This window comes from Vespa velutina, chromosome 1 (genome assembly GCF_912470025.1).
Source record: "Vespa velutina chromosome 1, iVesVel2.1, whole genome shotgun sequence".
Lineage (NCBI taxonomy): Eukaryota > Metazoa > Arthropoda > Insecta > Hymenoptera > Vespidae > Vespa > Vespa velutina.
In genome coordinates, this window is record NC_062188.1 from 1,727,407 (window position 1) to 1,739,897 (window position 12,491).

The following is a 12,491-nucleotide window of genomic DNA, read 5'->3' on the forward strand; positions in this document are numbered from 1 at the left end:
ATCCTTCATGAAAAAAAAAGGAAAAAATAAATGAATAAATAAAAAAGAAAGAAAACAGAAGAATTAAAAAATACAAAAAAATATATTTATATATATATATATATATATATATATAAAGAAAAGTACGAACGTGGAAAATGATCCGATTTTTTTTCTTATTACGAAAGTTTCTTCGTGCAAAACGAGATCTACCACGGAGTAATTAATACGATAGCCCGTTTCATTACTCGAATCACATCTAGAACGTTTCTTACTTTGATTTAATACGGTCGAGTGACAGGATCCGTTCGTGATAACGACGTGCCACGACCGGTTCGTTAAAAGCTACGATGCGTCTTCCCTTTCATAATTTTGTCCGTCCGTACGTTAATTAAGATACGTTAAGCTTTGTTCGTAACAAATCCGTCATCGCTAATTAATCGATCGTCCTCCAATAATATAATAACACTAGGGTGAGATTCAAAACAGCAAGCTTTATTAATAAATCATAGTGTCGTCTATCGTTATCTCGTTTATATATACAAATATATCGTTTAGTATTAAAACACGTTAGTTTCTAACGATTAAAATTTGTTTATATTTATGATTAAACAATTGCATATATTTTTTCTTTCTTCTTTTCTTTTTTCTTTGTTTTTGTTATCGAAAGAAACCTCTTGAATAAGATTTTTAATGATGATTATTTACATTGTTATTTTGTTATAGAAAGTAATAGCAGAAATAAAATTGGTCTTTCTTTGTTTTTTTCCTTTTCTTTTATTTTTTTCCCTTTTTTTTTTCTTCTTTATTTTCTTTTTTCTTATTCCTCTTTTCTTTTTTCCTCTCTCTCTCTCTCTCTCTCTCTCTCTCTCTCTCTCTCTCTCTCTCTCTCTCTCTCTCTTTCTCTCTCTTTGTGTGTTGTCATCGAAAGAATGTATTTCGAAAATAATGAATAAAGCTTGAATAAACGAACGTCCATTTGTTATTATGTTATAGCAATAATGCAACGAGCGGCAAATCAGGATCATGGCAACGTGTACAGGATTCTCAACGATCAAGTCCAAATCCAAGCGGTGCTCATTCCGCACAGGATATGGCCACGCCTCACACTGCTCCCGTTTCCGTGAGTATTTTAATCCCTCGAGAACTTTTTCATCGTTCACCGTGACGGTTTCGAACAATCCGCAAAATTTTATCATTCAAAAGAAAAAATAGAGATTACGTATACGAGAAATGGAATGATCGAGATCAATAATAGGAACGAATCGTTCCTATTTTTTTTTTTTTTTTTTTTTTTTTTCTTTTAATCATCTCGACTACTGTAAAAGTGGATTTGCTTTTTTTTCTTACGATTTGTCTCCCCCCTTTTTTCATTTTTTGTTCTGTTTTCTTCCCCCTTTCTTCTCTCTTTCTTTTCCTTTTTTCATCTGTTCTCTCTCTCTCTCTCTCTCTCTCTCTCTCTCTCTCTCTCTCTCTCTCTCTCTCTCTCTCTCTCTCATTCTCTCTCTTTTTATTTTTCGTCACTGTCATTATTCTCTCAATCTCATACGTCGAGATCGCAAACAAGAATTGTTTTAATGATAAAGTAGGACATTGTGAACGATGTATGTACGTATCTACATACATAATTACGTACATAGGAAACGATGTTTGCTCGCAAAAGCATAGAACAAACATGGTGTGCGTTATCTCGAGAGAAACTTTCGCGTGTCACTCTTCGAAACTTTGACTTTATCTAATAATATTCGTTTGTATAAACCCGACCGATTTTTGACAATTTTTATATACGTCAAATTATTCGTTCAATTTTTAAAGATCTAATATCGTTCTTTTCCTCTTTCTTTTTTTTTCTTTTTTTTTTTTCTTTTTTTTTTTTTTTTTTTATTTCATTTTACTTTATCATTTTCTTATATTATTCGTTTAAAAATACATATGGAAAATATTTGATATCTTAATAAGTAATAAATATGAATAATTGAAAACGAAGTAATGCGATAAAATAATGAAACTTTAGTAATCCTTAATAAATAATATAATAAATATCGATCGACGTGAGAGAGACCTTGCAATGAATTTTACAGCACACGTATATACGAACGTTATATATACAGGATAACCCAGAAATTATTTCTAACAAAAATGATTATTTATTATTACCAAGCTTGTCAGCCGTCTCAATCGTTTCTCGTTTAATAAAAAAAAAAAAAAAAAAAAAAAAAAAAAAAAAAAAAAAAAAAAAAAAAAAAAAAAAAGAAAAGAAAAAAAAAGAAAAGAAAAGAAAAAAAAAAAAAGAAAATATATCAATCAAGTGTCGTCGTCACGTTTGAAGGATAAAATTCATTTTAATTAGAAGATTTATACTCGTAGCAATTAATTTCTACTATCTCGCGTTTAATCTTCCCCCTTTCGAGACAATTAATCCTAAAGCGAGGTTCATCTTAGTTACTGTAAGATCTACACTAATACATATATATTTAGACGAATACGCTTTCAACTTTGTAGTTATTACACGTATATCCATCTGTGCATTTCCTATAACCCTTGTGTCTGATAAATCTACAAAGTTACTACTGCGTTAGAGAAAGATAGACAGACAGACAGACAGACAGACAGAGAAAGAGAGAAAGAGAAGTTACCCGTGTAAAGCATTCCTAAATTTAATTAAACCAACCACAAGCATACTAATCCTCAATCTCCAACCTCATACATGTGTCTCTTCTTCTTTTATATATATATATATATATATATATATATATATATATATATAAAATGCGGTTGCTAAATGTAATTTCATGTATTATAATTGTAAATTCAATTAATTTTACTGATCACTATAATCTTCATTTTTCATTTATTTATAATATATATATATGTATATATATATATATATATCTTTTTTGTCTCCCATTCTTTCTTAATAAAAAATATAAATTATTCCAATAGATAAATCAATATAAGATATATAAACTAACTAAGTACTTACGTGGATTTAGTTTGTTAACTGATTATAAGATGAATTAGATTTGATTGATCGACATATAGTTGAAAAGTATTAATAGCAGAAGTAAAAAAGAAGAAGAAGAAGAAGAAGAAGAAAAAAGGAAAAAAAAAAAGAAATAAGAAAAAGAAGAAGAAAAAAAAAAGTATACGTTCGTTCGTTCTTTCGTACGTTCGTTCAGGAGAAAAGTCTCAGAGAGGAAGTGAGCCAGTGAAAATATACGAAAAGTTTGATAGCAACTAGTCCTGGTAATTTCAAAGAAATTATACCGACGTCAAATTATCTTGAGTTTTGGTAACCTGCCAAAATTTCTTTCTCGCGTGAACTTAAGAAGAAGAACCTCGTGGGAACCACTTCGTAGAAATGTTTTAATCGATTCCTGCGAAAGAGAAAAAGGAAAGAAGTTTTAGTTTTCTAAGCATTTGACTTTGGCCTTTTTAATTAGAAAAACAAAATTTCATCTTTGATTAAACTTCGATATTTGACGATTCGTATATACTTACGTGGAAAGAGACAAAGATATATATATATATATATATATATATATATATATATATATATATATATATATATATATGTATATATAGACAATATATAGGAAGGAGAAACAGTAACGAGCTGTCATTACAATGTCGACACTCCTAGGATGATGCATGGGAATCATTTCCAGTTGCGCTAACATGTTCGTTCATATTCAGAAGGGTGGTACATAGCGCGTGTATGTATTGTTAGTAATATATGAAATATTTCGATGCACATACTTTACACATAGACTCGGATATAAATATTACTAACGAGTGACAGATCCAACCATTTTATAGATATTAAAAAAAAAAACAAAAAGAAAAACAAATAAATATATAAAAAATAAAAAGAGAGGATTATATTGCAATCAGTTATAATTAATTTTCTCGTAAACGTATTAAAATTAATAAAGACATGATAATAGCGATCTCATTAAACTCCTTTTTATTAGCACTTAAATTATTTCTATTAAATTTACAAAATTATCCTCTTTTTTTCCTTTTTTTTTCTTCTTTTTTTCTTTCTTTCTTTTATATATATATATATATATATATATATATATGTAGGACGCGAACCTTTTTTATCGTTCTGATCCCTTTGAAAGATTAACGACGAATAAGGATAAAATATTCATCGATCTATCTTCGTTACCTTCGACTTTCTAGATCGGTGAACTTTGACCGATATCTTTTTTACACGTCGGGGATATTTTTAGAGAAAAAAATATTTGATTTCTTAAATTATTTATTTGTACGATAAAAAATATGTTCTCCCTTTTAAGCGAGTTAAGTTCGATTAAGATAACCATAAGATAAATTTATTTATTTATTTTTTTCTTTCTTTCTTTCTTTCTTTTTTTCTTTCTTTCTCTCGGCGGAGAAAGCAATAAAAAAAAAAGAAAAAAAATAAGAAAGAGAGGGAGAGACTCTTGAAAGAAAAGAAAGAGAGAAAAAGAGAGAGAGAAAATGGCGACTCTCGTAATTAAGAGCATACAGCACAACGGGCATCGAGATATTTCGGTCCGTTGAAGCTTCTTTGCTTTGCACCTAAGTCGAACAATGGCAGTGTGCTCAACGAGGAAAGTCAAGAGACTCTCGACTTCGCTTAGAAACCACCCTTCTCCTTGTCACCCACTACCACTACAGGTACCACCAGTACCACAGTATCACCACCCTATTCGTTCCTCTCTCACCCCTTTCCCTCTACGACCATGAGGCACGATATGAAATATGGTCCAAACTCGTTGTAAAGACGAGTAAAGGTTGTCGAACTCCGGTAACGCAGGCAGTAAGAGTTTAACAAATGAATTATTACGATCGCATTATTTTCGAAAAATAAGAAAAAGAAATTCCTTTCTTTTTCTTTTCTTCTTTTTTTTTTTCCTCAGATTAGCACTCAGATTAATTGTGTACATCTCAAAATAATTTCAAGTTGTGCACTAAAGAAATGCGCTACGTCCTTCAAGCAAGCACTTTGAACAGCTGTCATTTATAAAGAATGAATCTCTGTCTCTCTCTCTCTCTCTCTCTGTTTTAATATACTCATAAACATAGTCAAATATTATAGAGGGAAAGAGAGAAAGAGAGAGAGAGAGAGAGAAAGAAAATCAATTTATGAAATAATATATGTAAGTATGTATGTATGTATGTATGTGTGTGTGTATCATTTTATTTATTTTTATAGCCACTTCACGATCAGTATACTGGTCACGGTAGAAAGGATCGAAGACGAATGCCTGGAATCAGCAAAACTCAACGACGTATCAAAGCATCCAGCACTCCGGCCTTGCTCGATCGAGATCACGAAAGGTAATGATCAATATTTTTCATAGATATGGTTGCTCTTTATTTTTGCCAAAATGATGGGGAGAAAAAAAAAAAGAAGACAAAAAAAATTACATTCGTATCATTGCCCCTTAAGAAGATATCCTGATTTCGTTCGATTCGACAACGTTATTACATGTTAATTCAAAATAGTTAGAATATAAATCAAAAAAGAAAAAAAATTTTCTCCATCGAAAAAGTGAAAAGATAAAAATTTACGACAAGTAAAATGCCTCCCCTCTTTCGATAGCCCCTTTGAACGTACATACGTTAACGGCATCAGTGTGATAAAGATCAACCCTTTTCGCTCTTTTCTACACCCATGTAGTGTATAGAAAGAAAGAGAGAGAGAGAGAGTAGACTCGCCTGCTTACAAAAAAAATCCACGTGTCAAAGACGACCCGATAGAGACTTTCGGAAAGAAAAAAGAAAGAAAGAAAAAAAGGAAGAAAATAAAGAAAGAAAGAAAAGTAAGGAAGTAAGAAAGAAAAGTGGATGTTATGTAGAGCCAGTAAAATCTCACGTATTTCACTTAGAATCTTTCACAAGGGTTTTTACTTTCTCTTTCGACCTTATCAAAGAATTTTCTATTTGTTCTTTTTTACTTTTTTTTTTTTTTTTCTTTTTTTTGGCGAGCACCGTTGGATAGAAAAAAAGAAAACGCGAATTTCCCTTCCTCGTTCATCGTATCTACGTCCTCTTTTTGTTTTTACTTTGTAATCTTTTTTTCTACTCACCGACCCCTCCCCTCTTCTACTCTGCCTTCTCCTTTTTCGTTGATTAAAAGAAAGAGAAAAAAGAGAGACGAGGAAAAAAAAAGCCAAAGTTTAAAGTACAATGAAGCGTAAAACAAAATATTACGATTAAAGCAAAACAAAAATCTTAAAAATTAAAAAAAGGAAAAAAAAGAAGAAAAAGAGTAGAAGTAAATATTACAAATTTATAATTTATATTAATGATTTTACTCGATCAACGAACATTTCATTTCATTTGGAATCAAAAATTTCTCTTTTAAGTAATATATATGTATATATTTGTTGCCATTAATAGATGAATATATAAATAAATATATATATATATATATATAAAGAAAGAGAGAGAGAGAGAGAGACACAGTTTGTGAGGGTAGAAAATTTCAAAGGCTTTTTGACCTCGTACTTGACGTGCTTCCTCGCGTTTTTCGTTTCTCATCATGATCCCGGGACCTCTCGGACGTGTCGCACACCAAAGTACGGAAAATAAAGACAGAGAGAGAGAGAGAGAGAGAGAGAGAGAGAGAGAGAGAGAGAGAGAGAGAGAGAGAGAGAGAGAGAGATAGGGCTGTTTGCCGAGTCACGAGTAAAGATATTATTTCGGTTGACCTACCTGGAGTCCATCGACTTTCTGCGCCGCTGAACGAACCCCTTTAACACCCCTTTCTCCAAACTTTAATTATATATCGAATGAAATAACATCTTTTAACTCTTTTATTTATTTTAACAATTTTCTTTATCTATCTGTCTATCTCTCTTTTTTCCCCCCCCTCTCTCTCTCTCTCTCTCTCTCTTGTTTTTATAGTAATTCAATAAATCAACATCGATTGAATGAAAGTCAATGAAAGTCTAAAATCGTAAAGAAACATTGATGATAACGTTTAATTAAATTAAATCGGATATTTATCTATCCTCGATACTACAACCATGTTTTCATATAAATAAAGAAAAAAGAAATCAGTCGATTGAAAAGAGAAAAGGAAAGGAAGAGTAGGAGGGGGGAGAGGGTTGGGGGAGGGGGGGGGGAATTTAGAAAGAGGCACCGATGTCACTACAAAGGATAAATGGTACCTTTTGTAAAGACCGACGAAAAGAACGAACGGTGCTCTTGCACCCGCATCTTTCGGAGGAAAGAAAGAGAATAAGAGGAAAAAAAGTTGAAGGTGTGTGAATGAAAAAGAAAGAAAATGATATAAGGAAAGAGAAGGAGAAAGAGAGAAATAGAGAGAGAGACTGAGAGAGGTACGAAGGTAGACTGCAGCATCCCTTCGTGGCCCTATACCTGAAGCGACCCTTCAAATCTGTTCTCGGAAGAAGTATCACGCAGACAGACAAACACACACACATACACACACGTTTGTACGAGACAACACGCGATCCGCCCACGTACATACACACATAAGGCCACACACACACACACACGTGCACGCGAATATAAGAGGATGATGTATATGTGTGAACCGAAGGCATGGATCTCGTCGTTGTGTTTTGTTACTACGAAGGTTCAGTCGCTTGCAGCTCGTGGCCCATCACACTTCCTGTGTCTGGAGCTCGAACTTTTAATGTGCCAAAAAAAACAATTTATGTTAATCTTCGAATATATTCGAACGTACGCACATACGTAGTTACGATAAATAAATAGTGCAAAAGGATTTGTGTTATAAGTGTTTGTACATTAATTTGTGATAATTTTACGTCTTTGATTTTTTCCTTATCTCAATGAAATTCTACCAATCGAATAGTAATAAAGTTGTAAGATAAAACATTAAATCTTTTGGATTGATAAATAATATAATAAAGATTCAATTAACGTTGTTGAAGTCAAAATGTTGCCAGCCCGTTACGTACGAGAAATAATTAAGCTTTTGGGATAAGGATCATCGTTCGTGCGGAAAAAAACTTTGTTTAAGGCGATTATCCTTATGATGTGGTACGTAATTTGCTTGCCCAAAGGAGCAACGAATTATTGTTTAACGAAAAGGAAAAAGGTTCGTTGGTGGTAATGGAAAATGATTGTACAATTAATAACATCCAGGAAGCAAATACGTTTTTACTTAATTCTTGTTGTAAAAAGAAAAAGAGAAGAAAAAATGTTGAAAAAAAGAAAAAGAGAAGTAAAGAAAAGAAAATTCATTAAATCGTTTATTATTCAACGAGGAGTAAAATTTTCTAAAAAGAGAATATCAAGTATGATATATCGAAACAATTTCGAAAGAATTACAATCCGTATTTCGTACGCAAAAGAAAACCGATTAATAGTCAGATTGGTAACACAACACCTTCCACTTGCGAAACGATTCTGCATCGACCGCAGGTTTCCGTTTTCAAAGACCTGACGCGTTCATTTCTTTTTTTTCTTTTTTCTCTTTTTCTCTCTTCCTCTCTTGCTCTCTCTTGCTCTCTCTCTTTCTCTCTCTCTCTCTCTCTCTCTCTCTCTCTCTCTCTCTCTCTCTCTCTCTCTCTCTCTACCTATCTATCTATCTCTCTTTATCGAGGAACTGTCGTTTCCGTTATTTCATTTTTACCAGTCACTCGCTCTTGTCTGCGGTCGTGCATAATCGAAGATGCCATTCGTGTATCTTCCAATGTTTTACGAAGATCTTTCTTCCGTTGTGTTATCGAAAAAAAATATTACATTTGTAAGGAAAAAACATTACAGGTTGTATAAATTGAACCAAATTGATTATAAAATTTTGTAATCTATTATGAATGACCGTCGAATGATCTGGGTTAAAATCAATTTTTTCTGATATAATATATTTCAATTAATAATGAAATTCATTTAGAGAAAAGAAAAAAAGATAATTAAATAAATAAATAAATAAAAAGAAAAGACAAATTTTTATTTCAGTCGACAGTGGTCAGGTGATGAAGAAAGTGATGGGGCGCGTAGGACTGAACATCCTCTAACGGAGGCAACGATACCTTTGGTCACTCACTCTCGTCTTCAAGACCCTTTGTCCTTGGGTTCGTCGAACGTGATCGCCACTTCAGGTGCTCCAGGACAAAATTCTCACCGTTCTAATGCACCTCAGAGTCAACAGGAAAGCGTATTGCAAAAATTTCGAAAGAGCTTCTCTTTGAGATTTCACAAAAAAGGCAGTAAAGAGAGTACAGAGGGTGAATGTCCTACTGAGGAGAATGAAAGGACAACTGGCCAGTTAGGAGAAGAGGAAGAAAGGGAAACGTCGGTCGTTTTGTCATCTGAACAAAGCTCGCAGCACAAGGACGATCCTGGCAATGATCAAAAGTTTCGGTTGGTAAATTCGACGAATTTATTTTTACATTGTTCGATAGATAATAAAATATGTAGGAATAATTTCGGGAATGATTAGACCTAGTTCTTTTTTTTTTCTCTTTCGTTTTTTTTTTTTTTTTTTAACTTCGATACATCGTCGATTTAATCCATGTTCAAAGAAAAAAGAAAAAATTATATCTGTAAAAGTAAATGCTTGAAAAGTTGTAATATCGAGATAAAACTAAAAAGTAGTTGTAGATTTTTATAAAAAAAAAAAAATTATTTCCGTGTTTCGTGAAGTTATAGGCCGTAGTAATTATTAATGATAATTATGATTTGATGAAAAAGCGAAACATTTTTTTAAAATATTGAATTTTTATATTACAAATAACTTTACCAATTTCTTTATTGAGAACAACAAAGAATATTATTTATGAATTTTATTATAATCATTAATCGATCCTATTACTTAAAAGTAAAAATATCTGAAAATCGGATTAGATCTATAAAATATGAGAGCAAGTCGTCTCATCTGCAAGGCTATGTATCTCACTCAGAATTAACCTATACATATATATATATATGTATATATATATATATATATATGTATGTATATATATATATTTTCTTCTTTTTCGATTAATTCAATTACCAAGAATACAATGTTTGAACATCATTTTAATTTTAAGTTAGAGATAGATTAAAAGATTAAGAATAAATTTAGTAAGATAAATTTGTTATTACATATCTTCCTCTTTCACAGATTTGGTCCTTTAGTATGGAGGAGCAGTAAGGAAAGGAAAAAGAGTAACAAGGCAGCGCGTAATGCAAAATGCAATAGCGGAGATAGTGGAATACAAATAGAGGTAAACGTTTCAGTCGAGATAGCTTGATTATATAAATATGATTTTTTATTATTATTATTATTATTATTATCATAAAAAATAGATTAGATAGAAAGAACTCGTATTTAACGTTCGTGGAATCGTAAGAAATTCATTTGTATTAGACTTTCCAAGAAATTAGAATAATAATAATAAAAAAAAAAAAAAAGAAAAGAAAAAAGAAGAGAGAGAGAAAAAGAGAGAGAGAGAGAGAGAGAGAGAGAGAAAAAAAGAAACAAAAAAGAAAGTAAAAAAAAATAATATAATACAGAGAAGAAAGTGGTCGGTCAAGGAGTATTGTTGTGGAATGAATTGTGTTGTGGGGCGTACTATAGATGGTATCTGGTGGAGCGTTGACTGTGGGCAGTAGTGGCGGAACGATGGGGGGTGGCGATAGCTCCGAATCCCACGACACAGACGTCCAAGATGAAACGGACAGCCCTCCGGCCCTTCGTAGGCGAGTTGCCGATAAATCACGACCCCAGTCCGAGCTCATCAACCAGATACTGATAGACAAGTTTAAGGTAAAGATTGCTTTCTCTGATTAATGAAGAAAGAGACATCGTCGGAACGTTTAATTTTTGATCATCATTGTCGTAATCATTATCTAATCGCATTTAAAAGGCGATAGCTTTATGTCACAATTGAGTCATATTATGTTATAACAATTAAATTATAACAATTAAATTCAAGGAGAGAAAAAAAGAAATGGTATAGAGAAGCTGGTTGATTAATCGGGACATCCATATATAGTAAGTACTACTCGTTGGTCACGTTCCTCGAGAAATCACATTTGATTGACATTGTCCTTGCTCGAGACTCATCTAAATTTTCAACAAGCATAGATCCCGGACACGGTATCTCGTCAACGTTGATAACACGTTTGTTCGATGTATCATCCCGCGTTTCTGCGGGCCATGCTCGTGCAGATCACAAACGGCACCGATAAGCAACGGACGAGAATATAACGTATATCGCATGAACCAGGATACGAGCGGAGGATACACAAGAGAGAGAGAGAGAGAGAGAGAGAGAGAGAGAGAGAGAGAGAGAGAGAGAGAGAGTGTATGTGTGTGTGTGTGTGTATGTGAGAGAGAGAGAAAGAGATAGATAGACCAAATACGGTTCTGGTCAGTCGATATCGCGAGAGTCACAGTTGCGTCGTCGTGCGCCGTTCAACGAGCGCCGATCGAAGTGTAACGCGAAATATAAATTTTCCAAGGTTGAGATATCAATAAACTTCTCCGATGAAATTTTCTTCGAACGAGACAACGATCGAAATTCTTTGAACGTGATTAACGAATTAATATTCACTTCGTTCATCTTATCTAGCGGTCTAAAATTACCACTTTCATATACTGTTGTAGTTTTTTATCTAATATATATTCATATAAAAAATTATATATACATTAAATAAGAAGAAGAAGAAGAAAAGAAAAAAAAAAAAAAAAAAAAAATATATATATATATATATATATATATATATATATATATATATAGGTTGTTCATATAGGTATAAATGAAATCGTAGATTAAAAATTATTGATAAAATTTTTAATGATAACTTTCGTCTCGCTTCAAGCTCATTTCATTAATTAATATTTCGTAATGAAGAACGCGAACTCGTTAACACTATCTTCGATCTATCCGATATCTAAGAGTAATGAGATCAAAAAGAAAAAAAAAAAAAAGAAAAGAAAGAAAAATCATAAAAAAGTAAAAAAAAAAAAAAAGAGAAGAATATCATCTGAATCGAAAAAAAAATAGGAACGATTTATTTCTTTTCAGGCCGACTTACAGAGTCGCGCATCGAGACATCAGCACGTACGTAGGACTAATAGCGACCTTGGTGGACAGAGATTACTCCAATGGGATACCAGATCAGGATATAGTCATATTCACAATTATCGAAGGATGCTCTCGACGCCATCACCGATCAAGAGCAGACCACCGAGGCTAAGCCCGAGACACTCTTCCCATGACATCGTTACGCTGAGAAGGTAAGTTTCTTTCTTTCTCTATCTATCTATCTATCTATCTATCTATCTATCTATCTATCTATTTCTCTTTTTTCTCTCTTCTCTTTCTATCTCTCATAAAAAAGATCGTATTTCGATTGCATATACGCATCATTTAATATTTTCTTATTGCCAAATCGCGAGCGAGCATTCTTTTATGTACTACGTATTTTATTACAACGTGTTTACATAAAAGCGATGCTGCACGGCCTGATCTTTTGGCACCTGCTACGTAAAACTATAGGATCGATTTACTTTATTAATATCGATCGTT

The 12,491-nt window shown here is 32.5% G+C and overlaps 1 protein-coding gene across 6 annotated transcripts in view; it reads left to right on the forward strand.

Annotated features, from left to right (window-relative positions):
• LOC124950690 overlaps positions 1-12,491 on the forward strand; it is a 162,854-nt gene that overhangs the window by 141,097 nt on the left and 9,266 nt on the right. For 5 of the 6 annotated variants that reach the window (XM_047497807.1, XM_047497838.1, XM_047497788.1 and 2 more), the window contains 6 exons: positions 976-1,102; positions 5,186-5,310; positions 8,929-9,333; positions 10,079-10,181; positions 10,535-10,723; positions 11,988-12,199. In XM_047497807.1, the coding sequence (XP_047353763.1) occupies positions 976-1,102; positions 5,186-5,310; positions 8,929-9,333; positions 10,079-10,181; positions 10,535-10,723; positions 11,988-12,199 (1,161 nt within the window). The remainder of the gene's footprint in view (positions 1-975; positions 1,103-5,185; positions 5,311-8,928; positions 9,334-10,078; positions 10,182-10,534; positions 10,724-11,987; positions 12,200-12,491) is intronic. The other variant, XM_047497817.1, reaches the window with a different exon arrangement.